We start from the raw sequence: 21774 nt of genomic DNA on the forward strand, positions 1-21774 counted from the left end.
ACTTACGTGCCCGACCCCGTGTCTACGCTGGCTGCCCACAGACCCTGCTTCTGCCTATTTCCTGGTTCTGCTTCATGTTTCAAAGACTAAGATCAAATGTGATTAAGTTTTAGGTAAGCAAGATATTGTGCTTATTATTGAATTGTTCTTCTTTGGTTTAACAGCCCTCCAGTTTAATCTAAATCTATTTCCTCTCATTAGTCTTTGGTGTAGATAAAAGAGCAGTTAGCTGGTCGCTATCTTTTGTGTCATAAATCTTGTAGGAAACCATTGTTGTGATTTTTCATTGTACCGTTCCTGAAGAGGAAGGAACTTTTCATTCCTTTGGGCTTTTTTCTAGTAAATCCCCCAGCTGTTAGTGTCATCGAGCTTAACTCTCACATCCTTAAGGCAGCATTAACCTCAGAACCACCAGTACCTTGCTGTGTGCCCTGGGAGGCAAGTTATTACCCTTGGCTTCATGACCCATGGACAGTCCTTGCAATGGAAGGCAAACACATTTGTGGGTAGAGTGTGGAGAATGTGTGTAAAAGGCTTTCCTTGCCCAGGCAGTAAGTGCTGAGGAAACAAGCCACTTTTTATGCTGATAAAATTTGGGCAGGGGTTATGGGGTAGGGGAGTGAGTATGTGTTGATCTGATTCCCTGTGCCCAAGAGCAAGGACAGTCACTTCATCCCAGCCCCCACACGGTGTCGGGAACACAGAGGTGTTCAGCAGATGCTGGACAGATGTCTCCTGGGGGCATGCATGCAGTATTTGCTCTTTTTCCCTCGCATGTTCTGTGTTCCTAACATTCTTCTATTTTGGCGGAGTGGGGAGGTAGAAGGTAGGCAGAGTCTCACTCTGTCGCCCAGGCTGGAGTACAGTAGCCCGATCTCTGCTCATTGCAACCTCTGCTTCCCGGGTTCAAGCGATTCATGTGCCTCAGCCTCCCGAGTAGCTGGGATTACAGGTGCCCTCCACCATGCCCGGCTAATTTTTGTATTTTTAGTAGAGATGGGGTTTCACTATGTTGGCCAGCCTGGTCTTGAATTCCTGACCTCAAGGGATCTGCTCACCTCAGCCTCCCAAAGTGCTGGGATTACAGGTGTGAGCCACCACTGCTGGCCTCTTCTATTTTTTAATTACACCTCTTGTATTTTTTTGTCTCCTTAATTCAGTGCAGAAGGTTTTCATAATAACACTAATAATATTTATGGAATAGTTAACAGCATGTCAGAGCTTATAATGTTAAATAAGATAACAAAGTTTATCTCATTTAATCCTCACTAGAATAACCCTGTGAGGTAGGTAGAAGAAGTTAGAGAGGTTAAGTAGCCGCCTAAGGTTATCCAGGTTGTGTGTAGTTGACGGCGCCCTACCTTTCCCCACTGACTTTAGCAAGACAAGAATACTGGCCAGTTGCTGCTGCCCTCTGGGCGCTGTTTTAAAGTGAAGCTGCTGATCCACAATGGAGAACCCACTCCTGCAAGGCCAGCCTCCACAGAGGCCAGAGGCCAGTGCTGGTCAGAGCGTCCAAGAAGCTGGACTCAAACAAGGGTAACTTGCGGGAATCTTCAGGAAGCCCTTATATTCAGAATTGTATTCTGTGCCATATGGGTCCTTTCCCACCATCAGACTTAGAAAATGACCCCTAGGGAAGCCCTTGGAGTTCAAGGGCGGGCACTGAGAAGTCTACCCACGTCCTCATGGGTTGGAGGACCGGTTTCGCCATGTGTTCTCTGGCCCAGTCGTAAACATCATTCGTTTGCTTGTCCAGCAAACATTATTGGACACCTGCTAGTGCCAGGTACTGCACTGAGCACAAGAGAAGGGCGCAGTTCCTTCCTTTGAAGCCCACAGCCCATTGAGGAAGACAGGTATATAAAACAGCATTTGCAAGGGGGCGACAAGGGCCAGGGGGGAGGTGAGCAAAGGATGCAAGGAGTGGCTCTCAGTGTCGTGCGCACCTCACATGGGAAGGCCAGTGCGGCAGGTGCTGGGTGCTGTCGCCCTCTGCTTCTCCCGGCTGGACTGTCAGTGTGGGACCCTGTAGGCCCCAGCCCACCCAAGGGGAGGCAAGTGAGAAGGTGCCAGGGTGGTCATGGGACAAGAGCCAGAGGGAAAAGGGCTGGCCAAGCCCTGGAGAACTGAGCAGAGCAGAGAGCCGCCTCGCCAAGCCTCTGTGTTCCGTCTTGTCAGGCTTGTTGGAATGAGGAGGAATCCCTAAAGATCATGGATTGAAGGAGAATGGCTCTCCTTCCTACCACTTCCCCACCATCTCTCCCTGAAACCACGGGAGCATTCCACATACAACACAGGGCAGGGGTCTTCCCTTCATGTTCCCTGAGTGCAGTGACCATGGCCACTCCTTTCTCAGAACTCCTACTGCCAGAGTCTTAGCACTGCTGGCCTCCATACCCAGCAGGGAGGTGTGGTCTGCTCCCACATGGCTGGCTGGGCCATTCCTGGGCAGATGGTATCGAATGAGGAACACCCAGTGTCTGTGTGGTTGGCACACAAGACACTGTGGTGGTTGAGAGAAGCAGAGGGCGACAGCACCCCGCACCCTGCCGCACTGGCCTTCCCATGTGGGATGCGCACGACACTGTGTGGTTGGCATGCAGTGGACACACCCTGGACTGCATGCTACCTGTAAGCATGTCTTGCTGAAACTAGCAGCCAGTTCTTTGTTTTGTTGCAAAGGACCATTTGACAGTACATCCACAACAGCCAAACATGGCACACGAGGAACTGGGCTTGAGTATCACGAAGATTTACTGATAAATGGACAGCCATAAGCACCATTAACCAGACAACACAGTTACTCTCCATCTTGGTGGCTGCACAGCCCAGTGGACCACACAGGGCCCTCCTGGGGTGTTGGGCAAGGCCCTCCTCCCAGGCAGAGGCAGTTGTACTGAGGCCAGAGAGTTCTAGGTACTGCAGCCTCTGCCAGGAAGAACAATTCTCACCCAGGGGAGGCCCGCAGGGAATGGGCTGGCCCTCCCAGTCATACATGGCTGCCTGGGCTTCGCCTGACCTACCTGTGAAGAAGCTCCCAGAAGACCATTGCTGGTCAGCATCCCGGGTACCAGGAGAGCTTTCTTAATGCATCTGAAAATCCTGGATAAACAGGACTGCCCTCTGCACCCCAGGCTGCCCTACAGGACGGGCTTGGCCTGCAGAGTGGTAGCTCCGGGAAGCAGAGCCCTCAGGTCCAGTCAGGCTTTGGCATGGCCTGGCCTCGCCATCCGACTTACCATTGACCCAGCTTGCCTGGAAGGACTCAGGGCCTAATCCAGATTGTTCTGGTCTTGGTTCTCAGGTAGAATGAGAGTGGCATGGGGAAAAGGGCTGAAGTCTTCACACAGGCTGTGTGAGAGCTCTCAGCGGTCTTTGGTTGACTTTGGGTAGGGGTAGAGATGAAACCCAGCAGTCTTATTGTTCTCCCCACCTCCCCACCCCACCCCACCCCACGCTACGCCACCTACTCTACCCCTTCCTGTGGACAAAGCAGAGAGGGCAGAGCTGGGGCCTCAGTGCCACATGGGGCAGGCACATGAAGATGTCAGGGAAGCCCAGAATGTTCTGGGGGCCAGGGGACACATTCATTGAAACCACTCTGAACCTGGGTCATAAAACTGTGTGTCAATATTTTAAAAGTCACAGGATGAATGCAGAGCTCTGCCAAATTCAACATGCTGTGTTCCAGGGGTTGATAAGACGAGCATTAGTTCAGTGGAAAAAAACCGAGACAAGAGAGGTTCTCTTTTAACCTTCTGTGTTTCATGTTTATACTGAGGCAGGCTGCCCTTGCAGGAGAGGATTCATTCATCATGTAACCAACAAATGAGTCCCAGTCACATTATCACCTGTCACCTGTGTTGGATTTAAGTGATAACCATCTACAGGCAGTAAGAATGTATCGAGGCGAATGCAGCGTGTCCCATTAGGCCAGCAGAAGCCGTCTTGGGTTTCCTCTGCCAAGTTCATACACCTCTGGTTCAACAGTGATAAGCTGAAGGGAATTTGCAGGAACCATAACTGCCACTCCTAGTCCTTTATTACTGGGGGGCTATGCTTCCATCCCTGAAAATAAGTCTTGTTTGGCACTCAGCATTTTCTGTGGAGCAAATAAGCAAATCATTATCGCTGAAATGCCTCATTTGTTCCCCCAAACATTTCACCAGCTCCTCCATGTGCTGCTCAGCTCTGGGATACATAGACGGGCATGGCCAGGTGTTTCCCACCCTCCCCACCCCACGGCCTATGGTCTGCAGAGGAAAACTAGCCTCCAGAAAAGGACAGTCTGGATTCACTGATGAGATTTGGTTTAGATTCAGCCCACAGGACCATGGAGCCAGGGAGGGAGATGCCTGAACTGAACCTGTACAGCCCCACAGGGAACTGAGTGGACAAGGTGGGCTTGGGTATGGGGAGCAGAGTGGGCAGAGTGAAAATCCAGGGTGGCGTAAGAGTCTGGGTGCCTGTCACCCATGAGGAAGCCCCACGGGTTCCCTGGGGAACAGAGGCACTGATCTCCTTGTGTCCGGTAAGGGAGCAGGGCTGAGGCCAGAAACAGGCCAGCGAGAGCCTGTGGGGAGCCAGGGAGTGTGACAGCCAAGGACCCCCAGAGCACTAGCAGCTAAGGACCCTGGGCGGCACTCAGGCCTGGGCGAGGGACTGACCTGGGGAATTCTTGAGATTTTTCTGACTGTACGGAGCTCATCAGGGAAAACGTGGGAGATGCCTGGATTCATTGCCCAGCTCCGAGCTCAGCACGAAAACTGCCTCTTGGAACAGTCTAGAAAGAGGCTCACCTGAGGCCCAGTACCCAGGGGCCATGCTGTCATGTGGGCCAAGGCATCTGAGGGGCAGGGGCCTTCCCCATCCCACTGCTGCCATGGCCCGTGGCCCACTCTGCCCTGCCCTCCTGACCCGGGGACCCAGTGCATCTCTGTGGGGGCTGGGAGGAGCGTTAGCAAAGGAGAGGCTGCACAGGGCACCTTCAGTGGTGACGGGAAACCAAGAGCAGGAAAAGCAACCGTGCTCTGCCCTGGGCGACTCAGACGGGAAAGGGCCTGAGCCTGAGGCAGCCAGGAGGAGGCAGCCTTACCAGGGAGGCCGTGGCGTGGGCCTCCGTGCTGCTTCTGCCCTCCTCATCCAACTGCAGCGGGACAGAGGCCGAGGCCAAGTGGGGGCCTGGAAACAAGCAGTGTGCTCTCAGGGTGGGCTCTGCATTGAGTTCCCACTGTCAGCAGAGCCTTTGGCAGGTGCCAGAAAGAAATCCTGCTGCTCCCTCCTCCTCAGAGGGTTCAGAGCAAACAATGCAGGGTCACCTGAGGACAAAGCAGTGGACAGGGTGTCAGGGACCCTGGGTCTGGGAGCTTGGGGAAGTCCTTCCAGCTTACTGAGTTCCCCTTTCTCCTGCCAGACATGAGAACTCTTGACTTCTGAGACTTGACGGACCGAGAGTAGCAAAGTGCCTGGCAGTCTCCACATCCAGCCCTGCCACACCGTGGCATGGGACCTCTGTGGTCACTTCTGTGGCCTCCCAAAGACATCATCTCCCTCGTCACCTTAGGGCCAACAGTCTCCTCCCCGTGCACTGGGTGTGGGGGTCAGTGAGGAGTGATGAGGAAGTGCAGAGACCACGCTGCGCTTGTTTTCCTGCAGACTTTAGTGGCTATGTGGTTGGGGTGGTGGCCCTGCTGAAGGGGGTCTGCCCTAGCAGCCGTTTGGGCAGGAGCAGTTTTCAGATGTGAGCACACTCGTTCCAACTTGCAGCAAAGCCGCTCAAGGTCCCAGGAAGCCCAGGCTTCTCTCTTGTTTTTGTGGCTACCTTGGTAGCGTGTGTGTGTAAGAGCATGTGATGTGCGGGAGAGAGACGGAGAGAAAGACCTGTGCGTTCCAGAACACCTTCTTCCTTGAACATCCAAGTGCCCAAAGCCTAATTTTAAAACCAAAGTCGATGCCTCCTTAAGTCTGCGATGGCCCAGTTCTGTTCTTGATCCAAGTCTACGGAGCCAGCTTCCCCTGCCAGGGCTTGAAAGGGACCCCTGGCCAGGAGTCAGCAGGGCAGCAAACAAAGCTGTTGGGGGCACTGTGGGGACTCCCCTAGGTGGCCAGGCTTCTGTATGCCTGTGCCACCCTCCTCAGGAGCTTGTTTCCAGTTCCGGTTGGGCAGGGGCTGGCACTGGAGAGAGGCTTATGTGTCAACACCGTAAAGCAGCCAGCAAGCCCTAATGACCACACTCTGCAAGACCACACAGCACAGACTGGCACCTGGTTCTGCTTGGGGGAAGGGCTGCTGCCAGTCTGCAGGCCTGCCCCTACCTCTGGGAGCAGAGCCCGAACTTGGGGAGTGAATGAGGCTTCTGGGCTGGCTTTACGCTGACAAGGGCCTTCTACACTGTCAGCCTGGCCCCAGCTACCAGCAAGCCCCCTCTTACTCCCCATTACAGCCACTGGGCCTCCCTTTGGCAAGGCATAGGAGCCCAAATGTGGCCACCCGGCCTCTGGGGACTTCCTTCCTTTAGAGCTAGAAAAACAGCTGCAGAATGTGCCTGGCTGCATCAGGGCCCCGCCCACTCACCTATAGAAAAGCCCTGCTGTGGACTGAGCCTCCCAGCCTAGGAAACCTGGCTCTGGCCTCCCCTGCAGGCCTGTGATGTCTGGCTCCAGAGGCCTTCTCCTCTGGGCTTTTCCATGCCTGTGAACTGGGCCCCATTCATTTCCCTGTGGTTTCATGGGAATGTCCAATGTATTCAGGAGGTTGCAGCGCACCCAGGAGGAGAGGGGTCAGTGAGAGGCCCAAGCTGTGACTGGTGGGCCACCCAGTGGCCACGGCACCCTCTGCTGGAGGCTGGCAGCAGGGTGCATGGCCAGCTGTGGGTGGGGGTCCATCAGTCAAGCAGCTGTACTTCCTCCCCATCCCCCTCCCACACCTAGGCCAGGGGCTCTGCCTGCAGCTCCCTCATGCCAGGCCTCCACTTTCCAGCTCCCAGGCCCCCGGCCCCACCTGGCCTGGCCCGGGACAGAGCTGCCACCAAGATCTCTTCCACTTTCTCTCCCCAGCAGCCTGTAATTCAGTGCCCCACAGACCCATGCCTCCTGGGCCCTGCGGTTTCCACAATACTACACTCAATTTCTGGCCGCTAAGAACACAGCAGGTTCTACTTAAAGGTGGCCATCACCTGCACCCCATGGGTTGGCCAGCCATGGAGAAGGGGCCATGGTTGGGTGCACAGCTCCTGAGACAGGCCCAGCAGCTGCCTTCATGGCCTCGGCAGAGCCCAGGGCTCTGGAGCTTACAGGGAGCATATGCCCAAGTGTGGAAAATTTGGTCTGCAGAAGAAATGAGGCTGAAATTGGCTGGAAGCAATTCTTATCAAAGCCACATTAGCAGTTTTCAGCAAGAGCTAATTGAACAAGCTCTGTGAGTGGCCTCATTCCATTAGCAGGAGCGTCCCACAGAGTGTGACAAGGGCCCTGAGGGCTGAGGGCAGAAGAGGCTGTTTCTGTCCCACATTTGCCTTAGGCCTTTGAAAATGGACACATTTTCAGCTTTGGGGACTGGCCCTGGCCCTGCCCTGGCTCCCGCTCATTTCCAAAGCTACTCTCTGAGTGTCCTGTGTGAGGAAGGGGTGAGGTGAGTTTCTCAGCACTTTAGCAGGTGCATGGATCTGAAATGGGACACCTCTGGCTCCTTGCCAGAGGGAGGCTTTGTGGTGAGCGTAGGGGAGGCAGAAGAAACTTACAGAAATATTGCCTTTGCTGTGTTTTTTGCCCAAGTCCCAGAGTTGGGGCACCCAGGCCAGTCACATCATAGGATATATAATAATAATGTCTTATTTATTCAAGGCCAGGAACTTGAACATTGCTTCCCTGTTTTATAGGAAACAAATTGAGATTCCATGAGCTTAAGAAGCAAGTGAGTGGTAGGGCTGGCATTCTATGCATGCCACTGAGGAAAAGGCCCTCGTCTCTTTTCCTCTACTGATGGCAGGGCCAGGAGAGGTGAAGGACACCCCCGAACCCCTACAATCTGCCAGTGAGGACCTTCCTGGCCACAGATGCCTCGGATCCCTGACTATCAAAACCCAGCCCCAGCCTTTCAGCTGAGCAGAGAAATACTCAGATCCAGTTCCTCGATGGTCAGGGAAGGCAGGCTTCCTCTGAAGCACAGATGGCTTCATCCCTTTCTCATCTCCTTACCTCTGAGCCCATTACAGCCACTGGGCCTCCCTTTGGCAAGGTCTGAGGGCCCAAATGTGGCCACCTAGCCTCTGGGGACTTCCTTCCTTTGGAGCTAGAAAAACAGCTGCAGAATGTGCCTGCAGGGCCCCACCAGGGCGAGAGCAGCCTTTCCCAGCATCGTCCTTTAAGATGCGACAGAAACAGGTCCCACCCGAGCCAGCAGGAATGTGGCACCCAGTGTCTGCCTCTGCACAATCTTGATGCTTGCGGGTACCTTCAGGGTGAAGGACGCCCTGTCGTAAATGCATGAAGAGCCCCGCGTTTTGTGTATTGATGTTGATGCTCTTTCTTTAGAGGAACACTTGTGCGCTGTGGGAACCTGTGTCTCTACCACTGTCACCCTTGCTGTGGGGAGTGTGTACTGTGTGGGGGGGGCTGGTGACCTTTCCCTGCTGTCTGCCATAGCATGTGAGGGGCTCACCAAGCCTCATCCCTGCCCTCCCTTTCCCGTCCCCTCCTGCCCCAGGGAGGCCCAGACCCAGGGAGGAGGGGTGCTGGGAGTGAGTGACGAGGAGCTGGGGTCCTGGCCCTGCAGCCGCTGTCACAGCACAGCCCACCCCAGACCTCCAGAGTGGTGGGGCCCTGGTGGTGCGGGCTCCAGACACTCGGCCGATGCCAGGTCTGGGACCGAGGCCCCGTCTCCGAGGCCTTGGCTGGCTGTTCTGGAAGGTGGCGCTGGCTGGCAGCCATTCCCAGCCCCTCGGAGAGCAGTTGTCAGGCAGTCCCTGAGCTCCAGCGCCCCATCCCCAGCAGGCCCAGTGATCTCATGCCTGTGCCCCTGGCGCTGGGAGGAGCGGGGTGACACTAGGGCCGGTGCCCACATCAGAGGAGGAAGGTCTGAGGCCGGGGCAGGGGACAGGGTACGCTTCCATCCAGCAGCCCCAGTGCCCTCTCCGCCCCCTTCAGGGCTCCCGTGGCCCAGAGTGTGGAGCGGCGCAGCCTGACCAGCCAGGATCGCTTGGGGCGTTTCAGAGGTTTGGCTGCCCAAGCTGTGCACCTAGCACTGCTCCCCAGGAGAGGGAGGGAGGAGGTCAGGGCAGAGGGCCTTGCTGACCGGGTCATTGTCACAGCCTCCATCTCTGGCCCTGGGTTCCTACAGGAGTGCCTGGGCTCTAAGCTGGAGCTACCCCATCCCAGGACCTTGGGGAGGAGGAGGCTGGGCGCCACCTGCTGGCCCACCAGGGAATTGACAGGGTGGGGGACTGTGGTCCATATGTTGACCCCAGATGAGAACCCTGACCCGCACTTACCCTACCCCACCCACCCTGCACTGTCCAGCTCAGTTCTCTGAGCCATGGTGCGGAGTCCCATTTACAATGGTGAATACTGAACTCGGTGCAACTCTGGCTGCTGGCAGCTGGGCTTGGCCTGAAACTTTCTGTCCCCAAACTCCACTGGGGACCCACCTTCCAGCCACCCCAGGGTGCCACCACCAGAACCAGGGGTCAGCCCCACCTTCGTTCACTCCTACCCAGAGCCCACCTGTTCACTCTGCCCCCATCTGCTACCTGCAGCATCAGAAGGACATGAGGGCAACAAACAGCCCCTGCAGCTGTCCGCAAACATCATGGCCAAGGCTGCGCCTGGGAAGCGGACTCTCTGTGGTGCCAGCTCCCTCCTCAGTGCCCTTGATCTTTGTCTGGGTCCCTGCTTGATGTGGCCCAACTGGCTGTGCCAGAGCTCCACAGGCACTGTCCCGACTCCCAGCCCCAGGAGGGAGGGAGAGGCTGAGACCACAAGAGAAGCAGACTCAGCCACACCAAGGGCCCCGGCACGGTGGGCCTCTCCTCCAAAACCTCGCCAGGCTTCACATTCAAGTCACCAAGAGTGCACTTGTTCACTGTCGAGGGCAGGGGTGACTCCTGGGACTGTGCTGGGGTCCAGGGAGGACAGGTAGCAGAGTTGCCAGGGAAGCAGCTTGCCTGAGGTCTGTGGTCATGGCAGGGGTTTCCGCAGTGGCCCCGCCCTCTCCGGGTCCCCTCCCTCCTGTCCTTGTCCTCGTGTTTACTGAAGACCATGAGAAGGGATGTGGAGAGCCCCTGCAGGAACTAAGAGCAGGAGCCTGGCTCAGCCCCGAGAGGCCCCCAGATATTCAGTTCCTAAACCCATAGTGGGTGGGGCATGGGCACAGGAGAGTAACCAGGGCTGTCTCGCACAGCCCTACTCCTTCACCCTGTCTGCCTGGTGGCCTTCTTAGCCTGCAGCCTCAGTGCAACCCGCTATGGGGTCATGCTGCCCCCTGCTGGCCACACTGCAAAACGCAGCCCAGGGTTGGCCCTAAGGCTACACTTGTCCCTCTTCCTGCAGCTGGGCTGGAGGGGAAAGCAGGCACCACACAATAGCCTGGATGCCCTGCCCAGGAGGATTGTCTGACTGCATGGGGAGAAAAGTCCAGAACCATGCCTGGCACATGGTAGTCTTTGTGGAGTGAGAGAGCAAAAGTATGCATGATTGTGTGCATCTGAAGCATCTTGGTGCTGATGGCCTGACCAGTATTAGATATTTTTCAAGCAGGGATTTTGACTCCTCTTGGATTCACAATATCTTATTATGAAATCCAAGTAAGAACAGTCTAATGGCACCAGACAGTGATACAGGTGAGCCTAGAACAGTCAGTGTTCATGTCGGGGACTGCAGCCTACTTTTCAGGGGAGGCTTCAAAAAGAATTGAGGAACAGAGTTGATGGTAGGGATGAAAATCACAGGGCATGTTGAGGAGACCCCCTGCTGGCCATGTGGAGGGCAGGTGGGGCAACAGGAGAGCAGCGCCTGCATCCTGAGGGCTTTCCATGCATCCAGCAGAGGGCTTGCCAGCGCAGAACCTGTCTTCTCTGCGTCTGTGACAGCCCTGAGCAGGTGCCATTGTGACCCCTGTCCTGCATTTGAGACAGAGGATGGATGGGGAGGGCTCTGTGGTTTGTTCAGGATCCCACGGCAAGGATGTTGTGGAGCTGAGAGTCAGACCTGGGCTTGGGAGACTTGTAGTGGGTTAAGGGCTTGAACACAGGGTTTTTGGCAGGAAGTGGTGGGCACAAGCACAGATTAGGGGCTGGGAGGTGGGGTGGCACATTACAGGCAGTTACTGCCACCCAGAGGGCAACATGGACGCTCCTGCTTTTACCTGCTGGGTGTCCTATGTGATAGAAGGGTAGGCTGAAGTTTGATCCTTGTGGTCACACATCCCAGCTGTCACCTGCCTTACTATGTGCCATGAGCCGGCCCAAAAAAGTCCCCATAGAGGAGGAATTAGGGGTGCTGGACTGGCTTCCCTCCTCCCCAGGTGGTGCCTGCCCTCCTGGGGCATTTCCCAGCACTTCTTCCTCTGCAGCTCGGGCTCCCTGGGGAGGCAGATGTGCTCTCAGGACATCGTGGTGGAGCACAGGCACACGTCTGCTCTGGCAGGCCCACCCTGGGTGGAGGAGGGGCTCTGCATGCCAGGGTGCTCTCTCTCTCTGGCTGGCTTTCTTTGCACAAGCGTGGCCAGATGACGAGGCTCACCCGCAGCACCACCCACACCTCCAGGAAGGGAAGTTGATGGCAGGGCTCCGGCTGTGGCCAGGCCTGCAGGAGCTTCCTCCCTGACCTCTCTCACTCAAGGGGAAAGCTCGGGGCTGGGCATGAAGCCTGGGGAAAGGCAGGGAGGGCAGAGTCCCCCCAGCCTAGTCAAGACCCTGATCACCCCATGTCTCCCCGAGGGAGCGGCTTTCCCCATGAAGGGGATCCTGGTCACCAAGGCATGAGGACATGCCCAAGCGCCCATCACAACAGGCTCCAGATGTTGTGCACATTTGTGATCTTCTTGTCCCACCAAAGGAGGGGCCTCATGCCCCAGATTTGATGATAGGGACAGTGGTACTGACCTCAGTGCTGTGTGATACCAACCCCCCAGCCTTTGCCTGGTTCACATCCCGCATCGCCCATCAGTCCCTGCTCCTTCAGTCTGGGACCTTGACCTGCTCAGTCCTTCCATCAGGAGCCACGTCCATTCACAGTGACTGTTGAATCTAATGACACCCGGTGCTGCAAAGCCAGAGCAGCAGCCCCTGAAAGGGTGACTCTGGGGTCTCAGCCCATCCCCACTCCTGCCCTGTCCCCTGGTGAGGGCTTCCCTCCTGCTGCCTTAGACTATCCTGTCCACCCTCAGAGACCCTGTCGGGAGGCTTCCCTCCAACAGGGCACCATCCCCAGAGGAGAAGGGAGCCCAGCACTCCTGGGACTGAGGGGTCCTCAGTCCACTCACCACTGCCACATGCCCCAGGGAGCCCTCTGAGCAGGGGCTGGGCCAGGGCCCCTGGGTTCCCATGGCCTGGACAAGCATGGTGCCCTCTTATAGCCGGGGCTGCCCGAGGGTTCCAGGCACCCTGTCATTCAGCAGAGATCTTTCCTTGGCGCCTTCTCTGGATTGGGTGGGCTGCTGAGTTCTGGGGCTGCTGCGGTGAATTATTTAATAGATAGGTGCTTCCCTGCTCTCCAGGGTCCCCCTCTGGGAGAGCCAGCACAGGAGCTAATCAGTCAGAGGAGAAGGTGGTGTAGACCCACTGGTGCAGGGGAGACCATGGGAGTGCTGGGCAAGACAGGGACTTGGCGGAACACATGAGATGAGGCAGCTGGGAGGTCGTCTTTAAGCTGAGACCTGAAGGGTGATAGAGAGCCAGGCAGGCTGCAGCGTGGGAAAGCCTGAGCAGCTGTCCCCCAACCCCAGCGGTCCCTCCCATCCCACCCACCCTCTGCAGGCTCGTGGAGGAGTTCATGCTCTTGGCCAACATGGCAGTGGCCCACAAGATCCACCGCGCCTTCCCCGAGCAGGCCCTGCTGCGCCGGCACCCCCCACCCCAGACAAGGATGCTCAATGACCTGGTGGAATTCTGCGACCAGATGGGGCTGCCCGTGGACTTCAGCTCCGCAGGAGCCCTCAATGTGAGTGGTGGGAAGGGTTCAGGGGAGGCTCTGCTTGGGGGAAAGAAGAGAAAGACTTGGAAGGTGGGGGGTCCAAGGGCCTCTGCTTCCCCCCAGAGTCCCTCCCCTTCAGCCAGGTCTCTCCTATAGAGGAGGAAGGAGGCCCTGGGAGGAAGGGCCCCTCTGAGTCACAGGGGTCCTGACAATGGGACTTGCCCCCTCACCAGGACTGTGCCAAGCGGGGACCCTGGAGGCCTAGCAGAGGGCAGGGGTCCTGTGGCCAGAAAGGGCTGGTCTTGGGCCCAGAGGCTTTCAGAGTGTGGGGGCTGGAATTGTAGGAATCCTGGGAATGTTCCTGGTGGGTACTTTCAGGTGCTTCATGCCCGGGACAAAGCTAAGAAACCCAGGGCCTTGGCTCTGGTCCTAGAGGAGGGAGAAATCTCACCCAGGCCCGACCCTGGGAGGGGAAGGCAGGTGCCCTAGGCCCGAGAGCTGGAGCCCAGTGAGTCCAGGCCAGTCAGCAAGACATGGAAGGGACTAACCTCAGGCCAGTGTGGGCCACAGGCTGTGGGCAGCTGCCCCCTCTCCCCACCCATCCCCTCTGAGCAGGGCTGAGCCCCCAGGCAGCTCTTCCCCGCAAGAGCAGAGCATGAGGTACTTAGCGGATAACAGGGCCCCGAGTCTCTCCCCGAGCTGGACCACATGTCACACAGGTTTCTGGGATTTGCTTCTAGAAAAGCCTGACCCAAACATTTGGAGATGACAAGTACTCACTGGCCCGGAAGGAGGTGCTCACCAACATGTGCTCCCGGCCCATGCAGGTAAGGAGGGCCCAGCCCCGGCCCATGCAGGTAAGGAGGGCCCAGCCCTGTCCCATGCAGGTAAGGAGGGCCCAGCCCTGTCCCATGCAGGTAAGGAGGGTCCAGCCCCGGCCCATGCAGGTAAGGAGGGCCCAGCCCCGGCCCATGCAGGTAAGGAGGGTCCAGCCCCGTCCTCGCCGGCTCCTGGAAGCACACTGGCCCCAGACCTGTGACCTCCACGTGCAAGCACAGCCCACCACCGTTCCTGCCCTGCTCTGGACATGGCTGGGTGGACGGGGCTGCTCCTCCTCTGCCGGAGGGTGGGAGAGGAGGCCGACCCCAGGCAGCACCTAGGAGGGGGCACCCTGAGCCTCTTGAGTTTGAACCGCTGCCTCCTGCTCAGACTTGCTCAAGGACAACATGCCTTGGAGCTGAGGGGCTACCGAGACCTCCTGTCAGGCTGGGGTCCTGGAGGAAAGACAGAGTCCCGTGTGGCTTCCTGTCCCGGGGAACACTCCACAGCCTCCACCCCCGCATGTGGAGTCCAGAACCAGCTGTCAGCCTCTGGCCAGTGTGGGAAAGAAGCAGACTTGGCCGTGGGCCTAGGCCTGGGCCTGCAGGGAGGTGGCAGCCTGTGGGGTGGACAGCTGGGCTTGCTCTGGGACGCCTGTCACAGCCCCCAAGGCTGAGCTTCACCCGTGCAGGGCCTGAGCATCCTGGGACCAGGACCCCAGAGGACCCTCGGGCCAGCGGGAGCAGTGGGTGCTGATGAGTCAGCTCTGGGCCCCAGCCCAGCCCAGGAGCAGGGACAGGCTGTATTTCAGGAGCTTGGTCACACAGCAGATTCAGTCTGTTCTCAAGAACTGGATGGCTTCAGCTGACCCCAGTGGATTTATTTTCTGACACTTCAAGCTCTGCTGGGTTTGAAGCCATCAGGATCTGCTTGGGCTTGGCCGCCCTGACCTGCCCCCAGTCACAAGTGTCTGCCCAGCCAAGCACCTACGGCACCCACAGCTGAGAGGGGCTGGGCCGTGCCTGTGGGGCTGTTTCTGTTCTACACGCCAGTGGCTCTAGGCCTGGCAGAGATGGCACAGCAACCCCTGAGTCCCAGAACTGCCTCTGGCTCTGCCCTGCTAGGGCCCCTCCCATGCCCCTGCCTCTAATGCCATCACCTTCAAGGAGGTACAAGCTAAGCTGGAGTTCCAGGGATCAGAGCCGCTCCGGAGTCAGCCAGAGCCTGAAAAGGCTGCATTCTCCTGGCTCGCCTGCCAGGGAGCTCGGAGGCGCCCTTGCCTGGGAATCCGATGGTAGCGAGTCACCAGAAGGTCTGCGGTGCTCCTGTTCCTCCGCCCCGGGAACTGCGGTGGGGACAGGACAGGGCAGTAGCAGAGAGCACAGAAAGGTGTGAGGGGGCACGCAGTCCCCAGTGAGCTTCTGCATCAGGACTCCAGGGCTGTCCCAGGGACGGCTGGGCCTTTGGGAAAGCCATGGTCCCCACCCCCCGTCCCACCCCACCCTGAGCCACCTCCACCAGCCAGGAGGGGCCAGGGCCCTTCTTCAACCTCACCCAGGTCATCTGGGGAACTGGGCCACCGCTGAGAACAAAGCCCAGATGTGTCTGGGAGTGGAGGCTGTGCCCACCTCCCCCGGAGACTTGCCCCCAACTTAACCCAGGGCCCAGCAGGTGCTGGAAGGGAAGTGGAGTTAGGGAGTCTAGCAGGTCACCACCAGCTGCGCCCTGGATTCCAGGGCCCGTGTGCACAGAGTAATGGGAGCTGGCTGTCTGGCCAAGGGCACAGGAGGGTGAGTGTGTACAGCAGCCAGGGAGCAAGGGAGCCAGCGAGACACACAGGAGTGACTTTGGACCTCTGCAGGGAACCCGTTCACTCGCTCCCAGGCAGCAGCACTGGCCTTGACACCCAGCCCTGAAAACTGGGGGACTGCAGGGCAAGCAGTTTCAGTGACTGTGGCCCCAGCTGGGCCGGGCTGTGTGCTGGTCCCTAGAGACTCTGGGTATCTCCCCGTCCCAGCCCTGCCTCCTGCCCAGCACAAGGGCCTCTGGAACTCCGCCCTCTGTGTCTCAGACCCTGGGAGGATCAGATGGTTGGGGATGAGAAGGGCCAAGTCTGGCAGGCTGGAAACTGCCTCCCATGGCTGCTGTGGGGTGGAGTACTGGCGAGCACAGAGGTGCCCAGGTGAAGTGTGGCTTCAGCTGGGCAGGATCAGTGCCAGAGGGGATGAGGACGGCCCCGACCAAAGGTGGGCCTGGGCCAGAGAGGAAGCACCTAGGAGCCTGAGGCCCATATTGCACAAGGCAGGGGGTCCTGGGCTTTCTCTCCCTCCTCCCACTCTGGCCAGATGGGAGGATGGACGTTGCCTCCTTGAACAAAGACCCACAGGCTCCTTGGCTTCTGCTTGTGTCTCCAGCAGACACTGTCTGCAGCCCCTGGTGCAACAAAACTGCAGGCTGCCTCCTCCTCCTCCTCATCCACCTCCACCACCACGTCCTCCTCTTCCTCCTCCTCCTCCTCATCATCATCATCATCCACCTCCACCACCACGTCCTCCTCCTCATCATCATCATCATCCACCTCCACCGACACTTCCTCCTCTTCCTCCTCCTCCTCCTCCTCATCATCATCATCCACCTCCACCACCACGTCCTCCTCTTCCTCCTCCTCCTCCTCCTCCTCCTCATCATCATCCACCTCCACCACCAAGTCCTCCTCCTCCTCATCATCATCATCCACCTCCACCGACACTTCCTCCTCTTCCTCCTCCTCCTCCTCCTCATCATCATCATCCACCTCCACCACCACGTCCTCCTCTTCCTCCTCCTCCTCCTCCTCATCATCATCCACCACCACGTCCTCCTCTTCCTCCTCCTCCTCCTCCTCATCATCATCCACCTCCACCACCACGTCCTCCTCCTCCTCCTCATCATCCACCTCCACCAACACTTCCTCCTCTTCCTCCTCCTCCTCATCCTCATCATCATCCACCTCCACCATCACTTCCTCCTCCTCCTCCTCCTCCTCATCATCATCATCCACCTCCACCACCACTTCCTCCTCCTCCTCGTCCTCATCATCATCCACCTCCACCACCACTTCCTCCTCTTCCTCCTCCTCCTCCTCATCATCATCCACCTCCACCACCACTTCCTCCTCTTCCTCCTCCTCATCATCATCATCATCATCATCCACCTCCACCACCACTTCCTCCTCTTCCTCCTCCTCCTCCTCATCATCCACCTCCACCACCACTTCCTTCTCCTCCTCCTCCTCCTCCTCATCATCATCATCCACCTCCACCACCACTTCCTCCTCCTCCTCCTCCTCCTCATCATCCACCTCCACCACCACTTCCTCCTCTTCCTTCTCCTCCTCCTCATCATCATCATCCACCTCCACCGCCACTTCCTCCTCCTCCTCCGCCTCCTCCTCCTCATCCACCTCCACCACCACTTCCTCCTCCTCCTGCTCCTCATCATCCACCTCCACCGCCACTTCCTCCTCTTCCTCCTCCTCCTCCTCATCATCCACCTCCACCACCACTTCCTCCTGCTCCTCTTCCTCCTCATCATCCACCTCCACCACCACTTCCTCCTCTTCCTCCTCCACCGTCGCCTCCTCCTCCTCCTCATCCACCTCCACCACCACTTCCTCCTCTTCCTCCTCTTCCTCCTCCACCATCGCCACCGCCGCCTCCTCCTCCTCATCCACCTCCACCACCACTTCTTCCTCTTCGTCCTCCACCGTCGCCTCCTCCTCCTCCTCCTTATCATCCACCTCCACCCTTCGTCCTCTTCCTCCTCCACCGTCGCTGCCTCCTCCACCTCCTCCTCCGCCACCACCACCTCCTCCTCTTCCTCTGCCACCACCACGTCCTCCTCCTCCTCCACCTCCACCATCGCCTCCTCCTTATACTCCGCTGCCACCACCTCCTCCTCCTCCCTTACCTTTCTTTGTTCTTCTTCCTTCTTCCTGGCGATGGTAGCCGCCCCAGCCCCATGCTGGGGAAGGGTAGGCCAGAGACTCTTCCCTCCTGGTGGTGCTCAGCAGTAACTCAGCAGGGACTGGACTTGGGAGGCTCAGCTCGTGCCCCCTACCCTGACAGCATCCTGGGGGTTCCTGGCTCTCTGGTCCTCAGCGGGGTGGACCTGTCCAGGCCATTCTCAGTGCTGCCACCTTAAGGGCATCTGGGAGGCCCAGGTAGGCCAGATTTGTCTCCTGAAAAGGACTTGGGCACCCATGGGCTCTGCCCAGCCTCCTGGTCTCCCCTTGGGTCCCCTTGTGCAGCAAGGGCCCTGGCCTCAGTCCTCCCTGGCTTCACTCAGCAGCCAGCAGCCCATCAGGTCTGTGCACACACCACTGCCAACAGTGAGGCTGTGGCTGGTGCCGGCCCTCTGGGCCTGGCCGGGCAGCTGGCCTGGCCAGGCTCTGACCCGGCTCTGACCCATCCTGTCCCACAGATGGCACTGTACTTCTGCTCGGGGCTGCTGCAGGACCCGGCGCAGTTCCGGCACTACGCACTCAACGTGCCCCTGTACACACACTTCACCTCGCCCATCCGCCGCTTTGCCGATGTCCTGGTGCACCGCCTCCTGGCTGCTGCTCTAGGTGAGGGGTGTGATTGGGGCCAGGGCAGACCTGGGCCAGCTCAGGGCTGCCCATCCCCACAGCGGGTGCTCGGTGGCCCAAGACCACTCTGCCGTGACCGCGGAGGTCCAAGGGTCGGGCGACCCAAGCACAGGGGAGCCTGATCTGGAAACTCCCTACGGGCCGGTGCCGCAGAAGCTGCAGGGGGCCCACAGCCAGCCCTGGACACGGCCAGGAGGAGGGCGCTGACCTCAGAGGGCTGCTTTCTGCTGCCCTGGGAGCTGGGTGCTGGGGTCCTAATCTGTTGCCGGGGGTGCATGCAGCCCATCCCCCAACCATAGCTCTTCCCAGCCCCACAGGCTCCCACCCTCATGCCTTGCCTACTCCCCCATACAGCACCGCCCACCACCCTGCCCCCTCTTCCCAGGCTATAGGAAGCAACTAGACATGGCGCCCGATACCCTGCAGAAGCAGGCGGACCACTGCAACGACCGCCGCATGGCGTCCAAGCGCGTGCAGGAGCTCAGCACCGGTCTCTTCTTTGCCGTTCTGGTCAAGGTGAGCCCTCCAGCCTGGTGCCCCTCACCTCCCTCTGGCTCCCGACCCTCCTGGGCACCTACTCACCAGGAGGCCTCGAGGAGCCCAGGGCAGTGCCAGGAGGTGCCATGGCTGCAGCACTGTCCCTGCAGGAGAGTGGCCCCCTGGAGTCAGAAGCCATGGTGATGGGCGTCCTGAACCAAGCCTTCGACGTGCTGGTGCTGCGCTACGGCGTGCAGAAGCGCATCTACTGCAACGTGAGTGCCCTGGGAGAGCCCAGGGGTGGGCGGGGCAGCCCAAGCCATCCCACACTGGAGGGGTACAGGCTGTGATGGGTCACACTCCACCCCTTGCTCCCCCAGTCCTAGCACAAAGCCCACCTGATGGGCCTTGCAGAGACGCCCAGCTCTCCCGCCTGGAATGGTGGCTCCAGGCCCAGGGTCAGGCCTGGCCCTCTTCCCCAAGGACCCAGGAACCAGAGAGCAGGCCCCTCCATGGCCAGTACAGCTCGGCAGGGTGTGCAGGCTTTGGGGACCATGTTTATAGGAATGTGAAGGAATGAGAGGCCAGAGAATGGTCCTTGGCCGCTCTGGAAACTGTCCCCTGAAGACAAGGAAGAGAGCTGTCCCTGGCTTGGCTCCTGCCCTGAGTGACTGTTGACTCACAGTTCTCTCCAAGGGGACGTGGGCCTGTCCTAACGCCGCCTTAGGGGCATGGCTCCAGCTGGCCCTGGGGTCTGCAGGTCACCACCTGGGCCCTGTGCCTGGCTTTGAATTTCCTAACATCCAGAGTGCCCTGGGAGTACAGTGTCCAGCCTGTTGTGTGCAGTAAACGTGGTGTTCCTAACCTGGAGCTGGGCAGAAGAGGAAGGACAGAGTCCCCCTGCTGACCCTCGGGGCTCTGTGTCCTGAAGTTCAAGTCTGAGTCACCCTGCTGTGGGCCCAGCCCTGCCTGCACTGACAGATGGCACCAGCAGGGGGCGCAGTGCTCTGCCGCCACAGTTCTCTGTCCCCACCTCAGTGCAGTCAGCCCTGGACGCCCCCACCACTTGCCCACAATAGCACACAGAGCTACGGGCCTTCCCAGTCCCCACCCCTGGCCCTTGGTCACTCTCACCTGCTGCCTCAGCCACAGGTGGCCTGGCAGGGCCTCCCTGAAGCTCCCTCCAGCCAGCCAGGGCCCAGGACCGAGGGCGGAGGGCTGCCTCCAATTGAAGCCCTCTAGGGTGGAAGGCCAGGCAGCAGCACCCAGAGCTGAAGCCTGAGGCTTGGTGTTTGCACTCCAGGCACTGGCCCTGCGGTCCCACCACTTCCAGAAGGTGGGAAAGAAGCCGGAGCTCACGCTGGTCTGGGAGCCTGAGGACATGGAGCAGGAGCCAGCACAGCAGGTCAGAACCCCTCTGTGTCCCAGCTCCCCAAGTCCTGATGACCCCTCTCCTGCCTCCTGCGGTGCCCCTCATTCCCTCATCTGTGTCCCCTGGGCTCCCCCAGCACTGCAGCCTCCCGGTGGGGTTCAGGGCCTGCAGGCCCTCCTGGCTTACCCAGACCCCTCTTGAAGGTCCTGCTTTCTGGCACCACCTTCCCTTCCTTGGGGGCAACCACAGTGGAGAGAGAGGCGGGGCTCTGCCTGTCCCTCTAATACAGCAGGGCTGCTGGCCTTCTGGGGTCCTTTTAAGAACCTGATAAAAGCTATGAATTTACAAGCAAGAAATTGTCTGGAACCGTTTTCACCAACAATGTGCCCTGAAGGTGGACCCGGGCCCCCAGGTTGTGTTTCATAAGCCTTGGGAGTGCTCAGGATGCATCTGACTCCCCAGCTCTGCCCTGACCCAGAGCGTTCTTCCTGGAGGGGACCCCCATTACAGTCAGGCAAGCAGAGGCTTCCAGAGGCCAAAGGAGGGGCCTAGGGTCCTGCTGCAGGGATGGAGGCGGAGCTGAGCCTCAACATCAGGCCCTGCCGTCCTTGTCCCCTCACGGCCGGGCTCTGCACAGGTCATCACCATCTTCAGCCTGGTGGAGGTAGTCCTGCAGGCAGAGTCCACAGCCCTCAAGTACAGCGCCATCCTGAAGCGGCCAGACACCCACAGCCACCTGGGCCCTGAGAAGGAGGAGGAGGAGGAGGAGGAGTCTGATGGTGAGCCCGAGGACTCAAGCACCAGCTGAGCTCTGCCAGCCGCCTGCCCCACCTGCCTGTCCTGCCACACTGGCTTTAGGAACAGGACCTATTGACACAGAGGGGGATTTTTAATTTGGTTTTTAACAACTCAGGGGTTTGTTTTTACTTTTATTTAATTTTTACAGCTCAACTTTTAAACAAACTGCAGGGGAGAGGGTGGGGCTGGAAGGAAGGCTGAGGCCTGGTCAGCAGTGACCCCAGCAGAGCGGGCCCCAGTCCTCCTGGGAGGCCGGCCCCCCTTTTTTCTGGGCCCTACTGCCCTCCTCTGCCCAGGAAGTGGGGGGTTTCTGCAAATCAGTGTCACAGAATAAAATCAAGTGTGGAGTGCCATCTGGTGTGTGGGGCACCTCTGGGAAGCCTGGGCAGTGGAATGCCCCTTGCACCCAGGGCAAGGGACCCAGCTCAGGCTCCACCCCTCGCTGCTGAGCCGATGTCACCGCCCGGAACCTTCCCGTCAGTTCCAGCACGATTCAGAGTCGGCTACGTGGCAGATTGATGCCGGAGTCTCATTCTGCCTGATTAAA

General features: G+C 58.7%; 2 protein-coding genes across 8 annotated transcripts in view; one reads left to right on the top strand and one right to left on the bottom strand.

The window, feature by feature from the left end:
- DIS3L2 (DIS3 like 3'-5' exoribonuclease 2) overlaps positions 1-21580 on the top strand; it is a 380688-nt gene extending 359108 nt beyond the window's left edge. For 6 of the 7 annotated variants that reach the window (XM_077957889.1, XM_077957886.1, XM_077957885.1 and 3 more), the window contains 7 exons: positions 12975-13158; positions 13872-13958; positions 18412-18559; positions 18966-19096; positions 19228-19332; positions 20361-20462; positions 21067-21580. In XM_077957889.1, coding sequence (XP_077814015.1) covers positions 12975-13158; positions 13872-13958; positions 18412-18559; positions 18966-19096; positions 19228-19332; positions 20361-20462; positions 21067-21237 — 928 coding nt within the window. In that variant the 3' untranslated portion in view covers positions 21238-21580. Of the gene's footprint in view, positions 1-12974; positions 13159-13871; positions 14019-14078; positions 15298-18411; positions 18560-18965; positions 19097-19227; positions 19333-20360; positions 20463-21066 lie in introns of those variants that run through there. The other variant, XM_077957891.1, reaches the window with a different exon arrangement.
- On the bottom strand, positions 15837-18059 carry LOC144333557 (uncharacterized). The gene is made up of 3 exons (XM_077958186.1): positions 18049-18059; positions 16529-17810; positions 15837-16486 (listed from the first exon to the last, which is right to left on the bottom strand). The coding sequence occupies exons 1-3, from the start codon at positions 18057-18059 to the stop codon at positions 16223-16225; spliced, it is 1557 nt and encodes a 518-aa protein (XP_077814312.1). The 3' UTR covers positions 15837-16222.
- Positions 21581-21774: the final 194 nt, after the last annotated feature.

This window comes from Macaca mulatta, chromosome 12 (assembly GCF_049350105.2).
Source record: "Macaca mulatta isolate MMU2019108-1 chromosome 12, T2T-MMU8v2.0, whole genome shotgun sequence".
NCBI lineage: Eukaryota > Metazoa > Chordata > Mammalia > Primates > Cercopithecidae > Macaca > Macaca mulatta.

Bases quoted from the DNA above. Each gene is read 5' to 3' on its own strand.
- LOC144333557 (XM_077958186.1), bottom strand. The intron at 16,487-16,528 runs GTGGATGATGAT...GTGGTGGTGGAG, and splicing joins AGGAGGAAGTGTCGGTGGAG to GTGGATGATGATGATGATGA.